This window comes from Natator depressus, chromosome 1 (assembly GCF_965152275.1).
Source record: "Natator depressus isolate rNatDep1 chromosome 1, rNatDep2.hap1, whole genome shotgun sequence".
NCBI classification, from domain to species: domain Eukaryota; kingdom Metazoa; phylum Chordata; order Testudines; family Cheloniidae; genus Natator; species Natator depressus.
The window spans coordinates 345,817,290-345,837,188 of NC_134234.1; the positions used below are offsets into that span (position 1 = coordinate 345,817,290).

Genomic DNA, 19,899 nt, shown 5'->3' on the forward strand with positions numbered 1-19,899 from the left:
CCGGGTCCCGCCGCCGCCGCTCGCGCAATGGGGGAGCCGCCGCGCCTGGCCCGGCAGCTGCTCCTGGGCGGCCTGGCCGCCGTCTACGTCGCCGCCTTCGCCTCGCTCTACCTGCAGATACCGGGTGCGGGCCGGGGGCCGGGGGGCTCTGTCCCCAGGCGTCAGGGCGGGGCTGCCGGGGGGGCTGGGGAACGGGTCTCGGGGGGGGCTCTGCCGCGAGCTCGAGGCCTGGGGCGGAGGGGGGAGCAGGTCCGGCCGGGGGGGTACCTCGGGGGAGGGGGGCGCAGCCCCGCGGGGAGCCTGGGGGGGTACCGCGGGGGGAGGAGCTGAGGGGGGGGGCGCAGCCCCGGGGGGGTACCGCGGGGGGAGGAGCTGAGGGGGGGGGCGCAGCCCCGGGGGGGTACCGCGGGGGGAGGAGCTGAGGGGGGGGGCGCAGCCCCGGGGGGGTACCGCGGGGGGAGGAGCTGAGGGGGGGGGCGCAGCCCCGGGGGGGTACCGCGGGGGGAGGAGCTGAGGGGGGGGGCGCAGCCCCGGGGGGCGCAGGACCGGCCTGGCCGGGTACCGCGGGGGGAGGGGCTCGCTGGTTCGGCGACACAGTGTCGCTAATGACAGACCGCGAGGGGTCCCAGCCCCCCACACTGGGGGGGCCGGGCCGGGGAGTTCCCTAGGAACGGGCTGTGGTACCTCAGTCACCTCATCGCCTGCGGAGAAACCCATCGAATGGCCTGGGTGGCTCCTGTTGGGCCGTGTGTCGGGCCCTGATGCCATTGGGGCAAAGGGGAGGAAAGATGCAGGAGTTGGCGGGGGCAAGGCTGGTGCGCTGGGCTGCTCCCCGGAGGTGGGGTTGGGAGGGAGGAAGAAGAGCAGCAGACAGAGAGGCCGCAGATGAACTAGGAGCGGCAGGACATAGAATCCTAGACTATCCGGGCTGGAAGGGACCTCAGGAGGTCATCTCGTCCAACCCCCTGCTCAAAGCAGGACCGATCCCCAATTTTTGGTCCAGATCCCTAAATGGCCCCCTCAAGGATTGAGCTTACAACCCTGGGTTTAGCAGGCCAATGCTCAGGCCACTGAGCTATCCCTCCCCCCTCCCCAGGATGTGTTGGTCTCCTGCCTGTAGCGGGGTCAGATGCCACCCTGAGACTCCAACACCGGGGAGGCGGGTGACACGGAAACAAGGGGAACAAGTCATTTGCTCCATGGGGGAGGATTGGCTCAGTGCAGTGAGGCTCCTGGACCAAGGCATGAGGATGGGCAGTGAAAGCCCTTGTCGGAGAGGGGGAAACCTCTGTTACACTTCATTGACTCCTGCTGTTTTGAGGTGAGGGGGAGCAGAGCAGGTCCCAGCTGAAGGGCCTCATTCAGCAGTGACCCACGATGGCTAAGTGGCCAAGTTATGTAACTTGCCTCCGTCTGGTGTTCTGTGGGGACTAAATCATGCCCCCTGTCCCCCAGTGTAAGCAGGTGTAGCTCCCCTGAAGTCAATAGGAGTTGGTTCCACCTGGGCCAGATCTGGTTGGTGTCTGGAAGTGGTGGGTTGAGGTGTGTGAGACCAGGTGGAGGATGAAGGGGTTCTGTCTAGGTGTGCATAGAGTCCCCATTGCCCTACTATGCTAGTACCCCTCAAACACTAGTATTTAATCCTAACTCTGAAGTAGGACAATATTATCTCCTCCCAAGACACAGACTGCATTGCACAGGAAGTCTGGCTGAGCTGAGAATTGACCAGGATCCCCTGAGTTGTAGGCGAGTGCCCTCCCAGTGCCTTCTTTACCTTGTACCCCCCTCCTGATAGCTTTTCCCGTTACCCTTCTCTTCTGTATACATTACCCATGCCCACAGAATGCTACCCTGCTCCCAGTTGCGCTACCCTACTCCTTATCACACCATTCATGCTGCTGCGTTTCTCCCTGTGAGCTGTGCCTGTAAATACAGGCTGTGCTTGACCCCAGGTGCAGAGTTCTGTGCCGCTACCTTGGGAAGCAGTTCCTCGAGGCCTTCCAGCTGCTGCCTTCTTCCTGGGGACTCAGAGGAAGTAGCTGCAGCTCTGCCCAGCTGGTCCCTCCCTTTGCCCAGTACTTCCAGCCTTTGTTTAACCACTTTATTTGAGAGCCTTTTCTCTGTTTCCTGCCAATTGCTGGCTGGGAGCCGGGCGAGCGGCCAAGTGCTTAGCCACTCCAAGCAGGGCTTTTAATCTCCCTAGTTTGAGGCTGTGCTGGAGCATAGTAGGGGGGTCTTTCTGATGTTGGCATCTCTAAATCTGGAGTGGCCCCTAAAATCCACAGGGAGAGGATAATTCCCTCCCCCACCCCACCCCCATGAGTCCAGAGCTGCTCTAGAGAGTGAAAGAAGATGGCTGTGGCACAGTTTGGGCCCCTGCCCTTGAAACAGTCACATCCCGCAAGGGAGCGTACCCTGCAGGCTGGGGAAGGAGAGAGAGCCCTTGCTCGGCAAAGACTAAAAGGCTTCAAGTCTGTTTAAGGCCTTGATCACATGGGTCCAGGCCGTGCTGAGTACAGTGTGCTTGGGCCCTTACAACAGGTGTGAGTGGTCCCGGCTGCTATAGCTCTGCATGCTGCTTGGGCCCACCAGGATGGAATGTGCATCACTCTGCTCTCCTGCAGCTGCTCCCCCAGTCAGCTGGGCAGAGGCCTGGTTTGCTTGGTGAGCAGAGTCCTTGTAACCATTCCACGTGGGCAGGCTTAATCTGGCAGCCCTGCAGGCTATGGCCATGGATCGTTAGGCAGCTGTTCACCCCAGGAGCTGCAGGTGGATGTTTCCCATGGTATGTTCATTCCCTCTACCAGGCTCAGTGCCAGCAATGGAGGGTTGAATGTTGCTGCTAGGCTTCTGAGCCTAGCTCTGTTCCTCTGATCCTGGGGAAGGTGGTATTCAGTGGGACCTCCTCCCAGGGCAAACTTGCTCACCAGAAAGGCTGGGTGTCCCTTGGGAAGGGAGGACCGCATGTTTCTAGCGGATGGATAGTTACCTGGGGGGAGAGGTTGCTGGGGGTTACAACTTTCTTTCTTGTCTCCCTCCCTCCCCAGGGCTCTATGGGAAAGATGGCATCCTACCAGCCCGCAAGATGCTGCGTGTCTCCGGGAAGGGCTTCTGGGAGCAGCTGCGGGACTCCCCAACGCTGCTGTGGTTCGGCCCACACCTGGGGCTGGACACGGAACAGGGCATGGAGCTGCTGTGCCTGCTGGGAATATTGACCTCCTTCGGCGCCCTGGTGCTTGAGCCCCTGCGGGACAGCCTCGTCTTCCTGCTGCTCTGGGTGTTCTACCTCTCGCTCTACCAGGTATGTGGGCACTGGGGGGTGGGTGGAGCAGTGCATGGTTGGGGGTAGAGGCAATCCCTTGGAGTGTGGGGGCAGGGGAAGACTTCTCATCTGTGACAGGTATATGGTGGGAGTGCCCTCCTTGCTGCTCTGCACCCACCTGTAGCTTGGGTCCTAATAGAGCAGTGGGTTAGCAGAATCCCTGCTTGGGGCACAGTTTGCTCACCTGATCCTCTTCCCTGCTGTTCTTCTTTAGCTTCTCGCTCTTTAAAGCAGCCCAGCTCTCCTCCTGTCAGTGCTCTTCCTTCACCTCTGCCCAGGGGGATGGGTTGGGTGATTTTTCTCTCCATAGCAGGTGTTGGTCTTGCCATCTCAGGTTGAATTCAAGTCTCCATCCCTCCCCCTGTTCCTGGTGGCTCCATAATGTCCCCCCAGTTCCTTCTGGGGTTAAAATTCTCCATATTTGGTCTGTGACTGCTGATTGGGCTTTGGAGTAGCCTCTTGGGAAGTGGGTATGTCACAGTCTCACCTGCTCTTAGCAGGAATTTTACTCACTTAATGACTTGGGCTAGAAACATCACACTATACTTTGCTTCAAAAAAACAAAAACCCCAAATCTTTTAGCTCTCCAAAGCAAGCCAGGTTTGCAAAGAATCACTTCGCTAAGTGCACCACCACTGAGGACAGGACATTGCACACAAGCATAGTGGTGCCTAACATTTTTAGCACACTTAAGGGATCTTAATCTGCTGGTGGTGCTTGCAGGCTGCCTGGGCCCCATAGCTCCCTATTGAGGAACTTGTGGTGAGAGTCAGGTATCCTGGCAGTTTGTAAGCATGGTTTCTCTTCCTTCTCACACCAGAAGAATTAAATGCAAAAGGCGGCACTTGCTGTATTGTATACCCTGAATTCCCTTGCATAAGCAGCGTGGCTGAGTTAACCCTGTCATTGCTACCTTAGCTTTCAGAATATCCTGGCTATTGAGTGTTTGATGTTTTGGCCTTAACACTGCATTAATACTAGTGTGTTGCATTTAATTGCTGGCTCTGATCTCTCTGATCAGAACAGAGATTCTCCCAGTTGCTGAGACGGGAGTCGTTTCCTGGCAGATCTCAATCAGAAGTGATTCCTGCAGGGATCGGTGCAGGAGAGTGGAGCTAGTTGGGTCAGTTTGGGACACTAAGGAGACCAGCCATCTGGGATCGCTGCATCCCAGGTGCTCTCCCCAAATCCGTACACCTGTCTGGTATCCCTGTGTGCACCAAGCAGTGAGTGCTGACAGCCTGCTCCAGCACTAACACTGTGCTGATGTTATACTCACCCCCACATAGGGCTCTGGCCCCGTGCCAGCCAGCCAGGTCCCCATTGAGAGCCTGCTGGGTGGTTCTGCCTCTCCAAAGAGCTCCACTCCAGTTCGGCTCAGTCTGACCAAAGTACTCTAATGCCAGCAGCCGCCTCTGCCAAACCACCCACAGCTTGCAGCAGCCCTGCCAGTTGTTGCGGTGGTAGGTGTGGAAAGGGGACAGGGTGGGGAGCTTTTACTGTGGCCATGAATGCTGTCTCCAGCTGTGCAGAGGGAGTGAAGTACCCTGGCTGAAGCTTTGTGTAGCCAGGAAAAGCAAAGGTAAATGGACTGTCCTCTTGGCTGGGACGGTAGCTGCCTCTGAAACAGGGCCATGGGGAGGTGCTCTCTACCTTCCAAATTGATGGAGTTTGGTCTGCTAGGTGCAGTATCTCAGAGGCCCTCTCTGTCCCCAGGGCAGTGACCTCTGGGCCGAGGTGTTAGGGGGCTTATTCCTTCACCCACTTACTTCCCTGGTCCTTCTCGGATGAACAGAGAGCAGCAATACCCAAAGTCCAAAGGTACAAACAATTTGATGTTTATTGGAGTGAACTTCCAGCAAGCATGATTCCAGTTTCCTTCCTTAGCGTCGTCCTTCCCAGCTTGGACACCACAGAGCCTTACATCTGTGTCCCTGTTCCCAATCCTGCCCTTAGCAAAACATGATTCCAATTTCCCCACCCCATTCCCTGTTCTCATTCCCCCCACACACACACACACACACACTTCCTAATTGACTGCAGACTATATAGTAAAACTTAAGTTCTGCTTAGCTATACCTTAACCAATCATTTTCTGAAATTTAACTAACCAATCCTAACATAGTGTAACATGATTATGTAACCAATTATATCCCACCACCTTAATTGGTTTACACCCAGCAAAATTAATTATACAGCAGACAGGAACAATCACAGAACCAGACAGAGATGATACAGACAGACAATAGGGAAATGGGGACTGCAGTGATAGAACAACACAGAAGTGAGGATTTCACATCCCAGCTATGGATAAGTGAGTTCTTGCCAGACAGGATGCTATCAGACTAAGTTTCCTTTTACATCTTCTAGGCACTTCCCTTTCTCCGGAGGTGATAGGCATTATCAGGACAGGATTGTATCCTAACAGCCCAATAGCACCTTATTTCAATGTGACTAGTTTGAAATGTGAGGAGGTGATCGGTCGCTTCCCAGCTTAGGGCTGCCTCTGTTGCTTAGCCAAAGGCCTTAGCCTAAGCACAGGGCCTCAGACTGTCACAGTAAGGGAAGGCCCTTACACTGGCAGACAGTGATTTTGATTCTCTATTTTATACCTGTAGACCTATCTAAGTGATAAGAATACACCCAAATTCTCAGAGTATAGGCCTTTACAGACAGGCCTGAATATCTATATCCTAACACGAGGCTTGGGAGGACCATCCTCTGCCTCTGCCAGGAGTCTTGCCTCCCTTTCACGCAGGCCCGCTAGCACCTTCCTGGCTTTAGGGATGTTCCACTTGCTGCCTCTTCCCTTTTAAGGTGACACTGGAGAGAAACATCATTCCTCTTATTGGAGTCTCTAGGGCTCCTCCCCTCTGGAGCAGCACTGACTCAGCATCTGGCAGTAATCAAATCCCCTGCGTTTCTAGTATAGTGTTGGCATGTCCACAGCTGTGGGCGAGTCAGGAGCTGGCCTCTGGAGTCAGCCTGTTACACTGTCAGTATTGATCGTCCTGCCCTGATCTCTGAGCGTGCTGAAAGCGTTAGTGGGCGTGAGACGCTAATAGCACCAGGGCTAGAGGCAGCCATAGTGCAGGCTGGTATGAAGCAAGATTCAGCTGCAAATGCCCACCAATCCTGACTCTCAACCCCCCGCTAGCCCAGCCTTGGGCTCCCCCAGTTCTGCTGCTACCCCTCAATCCCAACCCACAGTCCCTTGTCCTTTGAGTCTTCCTTGGATAATCATCTGGGTGCCAGGCTCAACCCAGACAGCCCATCCCACTGGAACAAGCGAGGCCTGAAGCAGACTCTCTGGAGAGGAGGCTGGTGCAGTAGCTCCCAGCATCATCCAGCCTTGTTGGAGCACGTGACATAGATGTGTCCCAGCTCCCCGCCCCCTCTGTCTTTGCACCCCTCCCCTCACCCAGGCATTGTGCTGAGGCCTTACCGTGGCCCCACAGCTCTTGGCTGTATGACGGTGCCTGGTCTCAATTCCCAGGGGTTGGATCGGGGCCTGTTGCCACAAGGGAGCTGGCGTTGCCACAAGGGAGCTGGCATTGCTACCTGAAATGTGCCCAGGAGAAGGCGTTGTCTTCCCATGAGCCTTTGCACTCTTCTCCGCTCTAGTCTGGGTGGGATAGAGAAGACCGGAATGGGGCGATCCTGTGATCAGAACCTATTTGTACCTGTCACTCCGTAATGCACTCTGGGTCACCTGTTGATACCCTTGTGCTCCCTTTCCCCACAGGTGGGGCAGGTGTTCCTGTACTTCCAGTGGTAAGTGACTCCGTCTCCCCAGATCTACACGTGGCCACTCCTGTTGGGTCGTTCAGCCCTTTCCAAGCACAGCTTTGGTTCCCCGGCAGGATGGGCCCCCGATGGGTGGGCCGTGGAAGCCCCAGCTGTATCCTGTAGGTGTTCACATGACCTCTTGTGTGGCTGCACTGTAGCTCTGTAGGGGTTCAGAGTGGCAGGTCTTGTGCTGTGCTGAATCAGTTCAGAGAAGCAACACTGAAGCACAGATCCCTGCGCCGTGCTGCCTGGACACTGCTGTCCTAACTCAGTGTAGTCAGGCAGGCCTCTTGTGCTGAGCATTCCTGGGAACTATCCAACTTGTAAATCATGCTTGGTCTGGTGTGCTAGGAACTGGTTCTGACTGTTACCGCCTGCCACATGCTCCTGGGGTCGGGGGAGGTGACCGTTCTCTTTCAAGATGGCTGCTGTATGTCTAGGTTTGTGGGACTCCTGTTTCCCTATGAATGCTCGCTGGGGCCATTTAAACAGGCATTGTGGGGAGTGGGCCACAGTTTGTCCTATTTTCAAAAACCGCTCCAGTAACATGCTAAAGGCAGGAGAAAGACACTGACTCTGCAGTGGTACTTGAGACCATCAGCTGGGGAAGCTCGCCTCCCCTCTGGGGAAGAGGGATCACCAGCTAAGCCTGGAGAGTCTACCCTAGCGATGGCCACTGCTACATCCTCCAGGAGGGCCCAAGCTCCGGGTTGCCTAGGATGTTGTGTACAGGTGGTGGGCAAATGGGGTTGGTGCCTCATCGCGGTGACAGTTAGCCACTGGTGGCCCCGTGGCTGTACGTAGGCAGAGGTTGCAGCTCAGCTGTATCGTGTCCTGCATTGCAGCCTCTGGGGGCTTGGTCGCAGTACAGCCCTGCTAGTGCTTTGCTGACCCCTGGACATGGGCACTCTGTAGGAGCAGTCTGGGTGGACAGCGCTCTTGTGCAACCATGCATGCTATCCGCATGCAGGTGGCTAGAAACGATTTGCAGCCAGGTGAAGCAGCCTGACCGTGACCTTTCAGACCTGGCCTCTTGGAGGCTGCCAGACAAAGAGGCATGTGGAGGGGGCTTCTATGAGGCCCCCACGGGGCCAGGACAGTTGAGGGGAGGTTGGCCCCAGCAAACAGGGAGCCTCTGGCCCCTCTCTCTGATGCCTTGTGTGGTGTGCTCCCTGCAGGGACAGCCTCCTGCTGGAGACAGGCTTCCTGGCCGTGCTGGTGGCCCCCCTGCACCTACTGAAGTGGCGCTCCACAGCCTGGCGGCCACATGACAACATCACCTTCTGGCTGATGCGCTGGCTGCTCTTTCGCCTCATGTTCGCCTCGGGAGTGGTGAAGCTGACCAGCCGCTGCCCCACGTGGTGGGGGCTCACAGGTGAGGGGCTTGGCATGGCCACAGTGCGGGGACGGCATCGCTGTGGCTGCTCTCTCAACCCATGCAAGCACTCCTCCCCAGCACCCCTGGGGGTGAGTTAATGTCACTGACCCTTTCCTACAGGTTGGGTGGGCCATAGAGCCTGGATGAGAGAGAGGTTCCTGGCTCCCAGCCCTGTGCTCAGCCCACTAGGCCATGCTGCCATTTCCAGACACTGGCAGGGTTTCCTGCACCAGGCCTCATGGCAAATGCACTGCTATGCAGCCCAAGTGACTTGTTCAGGGCAGCACTTAATATTGTGTGCAGCTTGCTCCAGCATCTCTGCATATCCCTGCATAGCCTCTGTCCCCATATGGTCCTGGCTCTCCCGCTCTCTGAGCCACATCCAGTTATTACCCTGCACTGGCTCCTCCTTCCTTGCTTGTGTCTAATGCATCCCTTCATGGCCCTGACCCTGCTCTCTCCCACGCAGCCCTGACCTATCACTACGAGACCCAGTGCATCCCTACGCCAGCTGCCTGGTTTGCCCACCAGCTCCCTGTGTGGTTCCAGAAGTTCAGCGTAGTGGCCACGTACGTCATCGAGATCGCTGTGCCCCTGCTGTTCTTCTCCCCCATCCGCCGCCTCCGCCTCTTCGCCTTCTACTGCCAGGTACGTCCACAGCCAGCGAGGGCTGGAAGACTTCGGATGCGCCCCTGGGGATAGGAGCAGGAAAGAGAGTTCGGGGGCCTCGTGCTTGTCCCACGTGTTGTCCAGTGGGAGCCATTAGTTCAGATCTCGCTCTCGGGTATAAGACTTAGGGGACAGGAGACCAAGGGGGATACAATGGAAATGAGCATCCCAGCAGTCTGTTCCCATCATGCATTGCAGGCTCACAATGGTCAAATGCCAGTGACCTTGGACCCTTCAAGTTCTGGGCCCAGAAGGGGGTGTTCCTGCCTTGCTCACTGGAGGCAAAGGGCAGCAGAGCCTCAGACTGAAGGGTGCAGCTTACAAGCAAGATGGGTTTCCCCCTGCCTTGCAAGGCCAGACAGGGAGGGTCCCCCTCACCTCTCCCCTGGATACCTGCCTCTCGTGCCACGATCCTGGCCCTTTGGCTGCTGGTGCCAGCCAGAAGGATGGTCATGCTGCTGTGTGGATCTCTGTTAACCCTCTGGAGTCTACAAGCTGCCTCTTAGGCAGAGCGGCAGGCAGTGCCAGTGTGGGGCAGCTCCCCTACAGGGAGCAGGACCCCTCCATGGGGGAATGTTGAGAGTGGAGGCCTCATGGGCAGGGAGCCTGGGAGGGGGTGCATGGGAAGGGATGTTGGGTGTTTCTCTTGGCACTTTGTCCCCGGGCTCAGGAAGGGAGGTGCTGGGGATGAGAGGCCTGCACTTCATGCCGTGATGGGACCCAAGCCATGGCTCTGAGTTCCTGCCCTCCTCCGCAGGTCCTGCTCCAGCTGCTGATCATCACCACAGGCAACTACAACTTCTTCAACCTGCTCACCATTGTCCTGTGCTTCTCGCTGCTGGATGACGAGCACCTGGGGCTGGGGCGCAGCAAGAGGAGACCCACCAGCGGTGAGTCTGTGTGGGTTAGGGCTCTGCTGTGGTCTGAGCTCGCCTGGGTTCAAGCTGTTCCACAGGGTGAGGTGGGTCCTGCTCTGGGGGTGGGCAGGTCCTGGGGCTGATCCAGAAGTGGCAGAGGGGGAGCCCTTGGTAGAATTCTCGGTGATCAGTCCCATGTGCTGTGCAAGGAGCTTGCTCTGAGCCCTGTAGCAAGGGGGCAGCGCCCTGGTGCAGACAGGAGATCCTGCAGCAGACTCAGCTGGGCTATTTTAAACTGTCCCATAATTAACTTTTAGGGGGCTGTAGGTCTAATAAACACAGCTGCACTGAAACAATCAGGGGTGCTGTGGGGTGGGCAGGAATTGTGGGAGAAGCACATTGGCTGCATGCATCTGCTAAAAGAATGGTGAGAGAGAAGGTGGGTGAGATGATGTCTGTCAACAGCAGAAGCTGGTTCAATACAAGATAAGCTTTTGAGCCTCCCCAGCAGTTCAGGTCTCAAAAGGTACTCAGGCCTGGTCCGCAGCGGGAACTTGAATTGGCAAAGCTACATCTCTCAGGAGTGTAGAAAAATCCTACTTTGAGAAACAGGGCAATGCCGACCTAACCCTCAGGATAGACAGTGCTTGGTCAACTGAAAAATTCTTCCATTCAGCTAGCTACCATCTCTCCAGGAGGTGGATTACCTATGCTGGCAGGAGAAGCCCTCCTGTTGGCGTCGGTGGTGTCTACACTAAAGCTACTACAGCAGCTCAGCTGCAGCAGCGTTTTATGTGTAGACATACCCAAAGTGTAGCCATGCACAGTGTCTCAGCTAACTGTTGGCATAAGGAATTAACACACATTGTAAGAAACCAAGGTGCAGCGGGCCGGTAACACCCCTTCAGTCATAGGAGAAAAGATTTGTTAGATCACAGATTGTTGTATTGAGTCTTAAAATTAGTGTGTCTGTTTAGTTCATGATTTTTAGTGTTCAGCAGAGTTCTGAATTTAAGCTCCCAGACTCATCTTTGGAAGGTGCTGTACAGGCTTCCTTTGAGGACAAGGACTGAGAGCTCAGGTGTGGAGTGATCACTTTGTGAGAAATGTTCACTTCTGGTGATAAGATGGTTTTGTCTTATCATTTTTCTGCATGAGCTCATCCAAGAACATCGTGATAGCTGTTGTGAAGTTTGATGCACTGGATGAGGCACACCATGTGTTGCAATAGGCCTGCATAGGGTCTTGATCATTGTAGGAGTGGAGATATGACTGCAGGTTTTGCAGCTGTTCTGGCAGGGTCTGGTGCCGCTTTGAATTGGCGTGCCCTCAATTATGGGGAACTTGCTTCTGATGATGATGGGTGCATGCTTGAAGGCTAGAAGAGAGGGGTTGGAAAAGGTTTCTTTTAGGATGGGGTCCCAATCGAGTCAGGGTAGTAATTATTTGATGCCAGTACAAGTTCCAGTGTGGGGTGGTAGGTGACAACTAGAGGTGTGCGGTCAGTGGGTGTTTTTCTGGATTGAAGCAAGTTCTCTCAGGTTATTAGTGTCGCTTGTTCCATGATGCAATATACTTCTCTGGTGGATAGGCCTTGCTTGGTGAAGGCGGTTTTAAGTGTGTTAAGTTGTGCATCCCAGACTTGCTCCTCGGAGCATGTTCTGTGGTACCTGAGTGCCTGGCTGTAAGTAACGAATTCCTTGCTATATCTGGGGTAGCTGCTGGATCTGGGGAGGTGGCTGTTGAAGGATGTGGAGCATAGCTCAGTGGTTTGAGCATTGTCCTGCTAAACCCAGGGTTGTGAGTTCAATCCTTGAGGGGGCCATTTAGGGATCTAGGGCAAAAATTGGGGATTGGTCCTGCTTTGAGCAGGGGGTTGGCCTAGATGACCTCTTGAGGTCCCTTCCAACCCTGATATTCTAGGATTCTGTGATTAACAGTGCCTCTCAAACTGCCATTGTTGGGTTTCAGAGTTAATAGTTGAGCAGGCCCCCATGGCACAATTATGCTTCCCTTGGAGCTGTTTCAGGCTCTGATCAGATTCTGGCAGACAGCATTGTGCATCAGTTCCACTCAGTCCCTGTAACATCACTTGTTTCCTCCCCTACCCTGCAGCCTGGCCTCCAAGCCTGCTGTCTGTCCTCTCCACGCTGCTGGAGCTGACTGTCTATGGGTTACTCATCTACTGGAGCATCCAGGACTTCGGCCTGCATTTCAACTGGGAAAAGCAGCTCATTGAATCCAAAACAGGTGTGGTGCTTCCTCCCCTCACTGCATGGTGGGACAGCATGCACAGACCACAGCTGGGTGCTGATGTGCCCTCTGGCTGGTATCCCATCTCTTCTGTGATCCCCTCTGGGCCTTGCAGCTCAGCCAGGAGAGTGACACTAGCAGGACACAACCTTGAGCAGCTCCTGACCCAGCTACCATCCAGGCAGCATCCTGGCAAGGCCCCCCTCAGGTCAGGTGCAACTTGGCTCCCCGACCCTTTTACTCCGCCCAATGGTGAAGTTGGTCCATGTCCTGGTGAGCCTGTTGACTTTGGCTGAGTGACTCAAAACGAGCCACCTTGTTGCCAACAGTGACACCCCTCGGTGCCTCAGTGTCACATGACCTGCACTCCTTCCTGGAGGAAAGGGGTGATTTGTGCGTCCCCCCTTCCCTGCCCAGGCACTGTCTGACTCCTGTGGTTTTACCCCTCCTCTCTAGCTTTCACTTATCATGACTTCATCCAGTGGCTGAAGACAGTGACTCTCCCTTTAGTGGGGTTGGGCCTCCTCTCCCTGGCCTGGGAGATTCTCTCTGCCATGTACAGGTGAGTCGCTGTTCCGGGGCAGGCTCTGCTGCTTGCTGTGCCTCTGAACTGGAGGGGTTTTGTGGCAAGCATCAGTTCTCTGCTGTATCATCCCCTCCTGAAGCTGAGGGGAACTGCCCTGGAGGTGCAGCCATGGGGTCTGGAGTGGTAGAACAATGCAGCCATTCCATGCACAGATCTGATTACTCATGACTTGGAGCTAGAGTACAGCAGGTCTGAGGGAATTGGTACCCCTCAGATCAGTGGGGCAGGCTGTCTGTCTGGGGGATCCCAGGATCCCCACAGCTCCTGGTTGTTGGCGTGGTCTGCAGCAACACTGCATTCAGATCGAGTTTCATGCTGTAGCCACTGGCTGCCCTGGGAGAGTCTTGTCAGGTTGGCTCATGGGCTGATGAGGCACTGCTATGCTTAACCCTTCACCCACAGCCTCAGGGGCCCCACAGGGTCAGACTTCCCTGCAGAGTTGGCTGGAGTTGTCTACACTCTCCTTACCCCTCTCCAGTTATCCTGGCTCGAGTGAGAGCAGCCACACTGCTTAAAGCACTCGCTGCTGTCTACACTGGCGTGGCGCAGCACATGAGTGCAGCTCTTTGGGGCACTTCCCAGGGTTCCTAGTGCTGCAGTTAGCTCTGAGGGTATTTTGGGGGAGCCTGTCTGCCCGTCTTGGGCACATGGGGGTCAGGGGAGAGGCACTGGTGGGCTACCTGCACTCAAGGAGAGCTAGCCTGCAGTACACTGCAGAACAGCTGTGCTGGCAGCTGATGAGTTGCACTAACTGGAATTTTAGCCTGTACCCCCTGCTGAGCTAGCAACTCGTGTGAAAAGCCCCGCTTCTGTGGGTTAAGGGGTTGGGGATGGGATTGAAGTTGAACTCCAGTTGTGTTTGCTGCAAAGTCTCTAGTCTGGTGCACAGCTAAGGACTGCTGCTGGCAAACCCTTCGTACAGCGGTGTCGTCTGGCGGCCTGGGCCTCTCGAAGTGGGGCAAAGTCTGCAGCCCCTCCCCCAGCTCTGCTGTTCAGTGGGTGCTTCACTTCCAGTCGTGTGGCTAATGGGGGACTTTGGCCCTGTCTGCTGACCTGTCCTTCTCCTGCCTCCCACACAGGTGTGCCTGTGTCCGAGGCTTTCCCTGGAAGCTCTGGGCTACTCTCCAGTGGGCTGTCTTCGCTGCTGCAGCAGCAGGGATGTTTGCCGTCAGCCTGGTGAGTGGGTGGGATGGTGTGGGGCAGCGGCCTATCATGTCTTGTGTGATCTGGGGATTGGCGGTTGGCTAGTCACTCCCCTTCCATACCTAGTACAGGCCAGGCAGGGTCACTGCATGGGGTGGTGCCTGGTTCCTGCAGCCACCCTCTAGGGAGCCCAGGCTGGTAGAGGGCGGGCAGGGTTCAGGGTGCTGTGGGCACTTCAGGAAAAGAGAAGGCAGGTGGAGACTGAGCACCATCCATTACAATGCAGGGTGAGGCTCTGCCTCAAGGCATTGGGGCCTTCTGGGTCAGAAGACATACAGGATGCGGGAGGGACAGGAGCATGGTTAAAGCCCCGGGTGATCGGATCACGCTACCTAGCTCTTGCAGCTCTAGCTTCATTGCAGTCTCGGGCTCGGACTACTGGCCCCAGGCCCATCCCCTGAGGCGTAGTAGAGGGCAGTACCACCTGCTGGGGGGAGCACATTGGCGATGCAGCAGGGCAGAACAACCTGCGCTGGGGAACAAAGCTGTGAACGCTGCCAAGGCTGCATCCTGGTGGCTCTCCCCGCTGGTGAGGCTTGTCTCTAAGGCAGCCTCAAATTTTGGAAGAGCCACTGGTGCTGGAGGGTTGGCTGGGTCTGGGGAAATGCTGTGTGGCATAGTATGTGACCAGCCCACAGAATCCCCACCATGGGTAACAGGGAGTTAGATACTCTGGCTGGGTAACTGCAGGGGTGATTTAGTCATGCCCTGAGGTCAAGGTAAAGCTCCATCTTCTGGGCATTGGCTGGCACTCTCCTCAGGGCTTGGGTGGACAGCATTGGGTATTGACTGCTGCAGACACCAGCCAGGGTTGCTTCCTGGCGTGAGTTGGGCAGGGCCAGCAGATGAACTGGCCCACTCTGCTGCGTCGCCCCTCCCTGGTGCCTATTGCACGGGGTGATTAAGCTGGCCTGTTCTCTGCTGCTGCCTCCCAGGTGCCCTTCACCTACCTAGAGTATGAGTCGAATGGGAAGCTGTGGCCCAGCATCCACCAGATGTTCAGTGCTGTTGACCGCTACCAGCTGGTGAACTCGTACGGGCTCTTCCGCAGGATGACGGGGGTTGGGGGCCGGCCAGAGGTGGTGGTGGAAGGAAGCTATGACAAGGAGAACTGGATGGTAACTCGCTGCTATGCCCTGCCAGTGATCTCATGCCGCTGCTGTAGCTTTTCCCTAAGCGGGGGGAGGGGGGATACGTCTGGGATGTGCGGGGAGGGGGAGTCTAGGTTAACCACGAGACCCAGCCTCTGATGGACGTCAGCAGTGAAATCAACACTAGTTAGCCCCATTGACCCCTTGCGGCGCCAGATGGCCGTGTTTCCCTGAAGAGGAGGTGACCATCCCTGGGGCTTGAACAGGAGTGACGTGCTCTGGAGGTGCTGCTTGTGCCATGTGGCCATCAATGAGCCCCCGCCCCCCAGCAAGAGCTGGCTGTCAGCCCCATTTGCAGTTTGGCCTTCTGGTCTAAGGCCCCATGCATCTAGATGTGGCATCCTTCAGTTCCTGCCCTGAACTGTTGGTGCTGTGTGCTGTTAAACAGCTGCTGTGTTCCACCCCATAGGTAGCTGCATTTAGGAACGGGGCAGTGATGCTGTAAAGTGCTTTGGGGCGTTGCCGGTGGCATCCTCATTCCAACCATGTTGGTACAGAATGTTCGAGCCCCATTGCATGTGGGGTGAGGTAGCAGTTCAGAGGCACCTTTGCCCCATTCTCCTCTGTCCCTGCAGGAGATTGAGTTCATGTACAAGCCAGGGAACATCAGCGCAGGGCCTCCTGTGGTGGCCCCGCACCAGCCCCGCCTCGACTGGCAGATGTGGTTTGCGGCCTTGGGGGATCACGCTCACAGCCCCTGGTTCACCAGCTTCGTCTATCGCCTGCTGCAGGGCAAGAAAGAAGGTGAGGGGGCCATGCATGCCCAGCCATTCTGTGTCCCAGGCTGAGCTCGGGGTGGGCGCTCTCACCCTGTGATCAGCCCCTCACCCTGCCCACCCAGTAAACTCACGTGGTGCCCTGGGCAGTGGGTGTTACTCTGCTTTGTCGACGGAGCTAGTCACTTCAGTGGGCTGTGGCTTGGGGCTGAGGGGCACCGGCAGAGCTGCGTGCATGAGAAGTCCAGGGCTGGGATAGCAGGGGGAACTCTGGGTCAGGATTGACATGAACAGAGCTGTGTCTTCCATACCACTCCCTGCTTGCCTCTTAGCCTCAAATTGGCCAGCGCTCTGAGTCCTTGCTGCTTTCCTGCCCTGCCTCCCCAGTGCCATGCAGTGCAGCCAGAGCATGCCTGTGCTAAGGTGGTCCCGGCCTTCGGCCTGCCCAAACCTGGCAAGCTGCACTCCCTGGGATGGCAGCAGGGGCCTCCCCGTGTGAGCCCAGCAGCTGGGGTGCGGTGGTAAGGCATGCTCCACTCTTCCTCCTACTGGGGTCCCCACAGTGATGGGGCAGGGAGTTAGCTGCCCCATGCATCATCGTGGGAGTTCACTCCTGCTGGAGCGCTTGGCCTCTGCATTGGCTGCTCTGGAGTCATGGCCGTCAAGCTTCTCTCTGCAGCACTGAGAGCTAGAAACCCTAATGTGAGAGCTGAGACTCTGGTGAGATCACCAGGCTCCACAGGCTGGGGCCCGCGGCATGGCCTTGATGCCTGGTGTTAATGCAGCTGGGCAGGAGGAGCAACCTGGGGTAAAGGTGTGCTGGGGCCTTGCGCTAACTCCTCTGTTCCTGGCAGTGATCCACCTGGTACAGGTTGATGAAACTAAATACCCATTCAGCTCACGGCCGCCTGCCTACGTCCGAGCCCAGCTCTACAAGTACTGGTTCACGGAGAGCACCAAGGACGGGTGAGTGACGCCAGCGCCTTTCGCCATCAGCCTCCATCTGAGGGGATGAGGAGCTGGCTTGAGCAGCAGGCGCAGCCCACTGTCCCCAGGGCTCACCCTGCACTGCTTATTCCCATGGCCAGCATTCCCTGGTGCTTAACATGTTAATGATCTGAGAAGGGGGTGGCAACAAGGAAGCAAAACTTGCAGAGGATTCTGTTCTTTAGGTTAGTCAGGACCAGAGAGGACTGTGAGGAACTCCAGAGACCGAGCCAAATCAGGGGAATGGGCAAGAGGCGAGCAAATGCAATTCAGTGTTAAATGTGAAGTAATGCATGCTGGAGGGAAACATTTAATCACTTAACCAGAAAGGCTCTAAATAAACTGTCAGCCCCTGAGATGGAACTGGGTGACAGCTTTCTACGCACTGCAGCTGCAGTCAGAAGCTGTTAAGATGTGAGGAATGGGATGGTGAATAATGGAACTAGAGTTGGGCAAATACTGGCATCTGTCCTGTGTGTGCGGTGGGGAGACTCTTGGCTGCAGAGGGCCTAGCCACTCGGAGGCCGCTGCCTTCCAGCCTGGCTTCTGCAGGTAGGAATATTCTGGTCATTATGCAATAACCGTTCAGGGCAGGGCCGGCTGTGCTGTCAGGAAAGTTCTCCAGAAGTGGGAGTTGGGACCGCACCTGCCGCTCAGCATGGCTGATCTGAGCAACTCCTGCCTCTTCTCCCTTCTCTGCAGGGGCTTCCCCCGCCAATGGTGGCGGCGGCAGCGCGTGGAGGAGTTCTACCCCACTGTGTTCCTGGGAGACCCCAATCTGGAGGCCATGCTCAATCAGTACGGGCTGAAGGTAGGATTGGCAGAACACCACATCTAGGCTGTAAGCCATACGAGGCCTGGGCCACTTCCTGGGCACTTCCAGGGGGAGTGTTCTTGGAGCAGGGAGGGCTGCCTGCCATGGGGTTGGATTGCAATGTGTCCCACTGTGTGCACACACCTTGTATGTCTGCCTTGGAATCACTTCTGACCAGCAGAGCCCCACATGCCCCCTTGCAGTGGGGACAGATATGTCATGGCCCTGTATTAAGACCAGGCACTCAGCACTGCATCTCAGCGAAGTGGTGGTGGAGGAATTGAGCCCCTAGTGGTGGGTGGCTCCAGAGAGGCTTGTCTGCCCCAGGGCAGGGACCACCCGTAGGCTTGGTGGGGCAGCCAGGGCTCCAACAGCCCAGCTCTGTGACTGCATCTGCACTTGCATCTCTTCCTCTGCATGCAGGACAAGACGCCCCTGAAGCGCCCTACGGATGCCTTCCTGCCCAGGACCCTGCAACTCATCCGGGAGCTTAGCCACCCCTACACAGGCCCTGCCGTGGTGTGGTCTCTCTACCTCACTGCTGCCACCATCTGCATCCTGCGAGTGCTGAGCAGCAGGACACTGGGCAGCGCCCCCATCAGCCGGCACAAAGGCTCCAAGCGGCCTGATGTGGCAGAGGGAGACGGAGACCATGCGGGCAGTGAGAAGAATGGGCAGGTGAGGAAGAAGGAGGCAGAGGAGAAGGTCGAGGGCAGAGCCAGAGGGGCTGGAGATGCCCCTTCAGATAGCCTCCGTAGCACCAAGAAGAAGAAGTAGCCCCGGAGGTGCCAGCCCTAGACCCCCCACCTCCTTTCTTCCAGGCAATGACTGATATCACCTCTGCTCTGAACTCCTGTTTCTGGACTTGCAGCTCTCGCCTTGCCTGGCTCCACTCTGATGGCTCCTCCTAGCTCTCCTGTCTCCATAACCATATGGCAAATGGATCTTGTCTGCTCCGGGCACAGGCCTTACCGTGGGGGCCCATTGGTTATCAGCCTCCACCCCTACTGGCTCCATGTTGGCCTGGGCTTTTTCCCCCATAGCCCCGAGGATTTGAGCTGTGGAGCTGCCTGCTCCCCGGGAGGCTGCTATGCCCCAGCTCAGGAAAGGTGTGGAATGTCACTTACGTCCCCGTCTGCCCAAGGAGAGGCCATGCCCTGACCTACCCCTCACCCACCCTGCTCTGTGGAGCAACAGCTGTCATCCCCTTTCCTTAGGGCTGCAGTCTCTGGACACCGGTGGGGTCAGTCCCTTCCCCCCCCCCCCCCCCCGGTGGGGAGTTTGCTGCCCTTGAGTGCCATGGCTCGTACATCCGGTTATTGCTGCTGGACAGTGGCCTTATTTTGCCCATGGAGCTGGCCCTTACAGCTGAGAAGAGAACTGGGGTTGGGTACTTGGTAACGGGGATCCCTACAGCGGACCCAGTGCAAGGAGCCCCCATGCCCAGTGGCTCTTGGGGGCTGAATTGCCCCAACCTGGCAGATCTCCAGTTCCTAGGGGCACTGTAAAGTGGGCAGGGTGGGAATCCTGGATCTCATCCCAGAGATGCCTTTAGGCAAGGAGCCGTGGCCCAGCTTGGATAAGCTGCAGGCTCCAGCTACGCCCAGCCTTTCCCCTTGTGCTCAGGGACAGCAGTACTTTGCTCATACAGGCAGGCAGAAGGCCCAATAGAAACCATGCCATCCTCTCCCCTTCCACTACTGCCTTAATGCTGCCCCCTCCTGTACCAGCCTGCTTTGGGGGGGTGGGGGTTGCTGGGCTTGCCCAGGGTTGCTGGGCGATCCTATGATCGTGTTCAGGGGCATGAGCACCTGTCTCGCTTGCCCTGGCCCCTCCCTGGGCACAGAGCCTGGCTGGAACGTGCTTCCCAGCAGCTGTTAATGGAGCGGAGACATTTCCTGTAACTTTCTAAATAAAGCCTTTGACATTCCAGCCCTGCCTCCCTTCCAGGAGTGGGGGGTGGTTAGCCCCTCACCCAGGAGCCAGTGCATCCAGCCTGGGACAGGAGCGGGGGTGCGTAGGGCATGGGCTGACAGTTCCTGCCAGGCTGCCCCAGGTTGTAATACTAATCCCCCGGGGGCCACGTGGTGGGTGCACGCACACATTCCCTCCCCCTCGGAACGTTGAGGCCCGGATCCTTGGCCAGCAGGGCCCTGGAAATGTGGCTGTGGAAA

The 19,899-nt window shown here is 56.8% G+C and overlaps 1 protein-coding gene across 1 annotated transcript; it reads left to right on the forward strand.

The window, feature by feature from the left end:
- Window position 1: 1 nt before the first annotated feature.
- Window positions 2-19,636, forward strand: LMF2 (lipase maturation factor 2). The gene is made up of 14 exons (XM_074942767.1): window positions 2-124; window positions 3,048-3,301; window positions 7,068-7,096; window positions 8,290-8,486; window positions 8,959-9,137; window positions 9,916-10,048; window positions 12,131-12,265; window positions 12,725-12,830; window positions 13,934-14,030; window positions 14,993-15,175; window positions 15,784-15,952; window positions 16,779-16,890; window positions 17,614-17,722; window positions 18,149-19,636. The coding sequence occupies exons 1-14, from the start codon at window positions 28-30 to the stop codon at window positions 18,500-18,502; spliced, it is 2,154 nt and encodes a 717-aa protein (XP_074798868.1). The 5' UTR covers window positions 2-27; the 3' UTR covers window positions 18,503-19,636.
- Window positions 19,637-19,899: the final 263 nt, after the last annotated feature.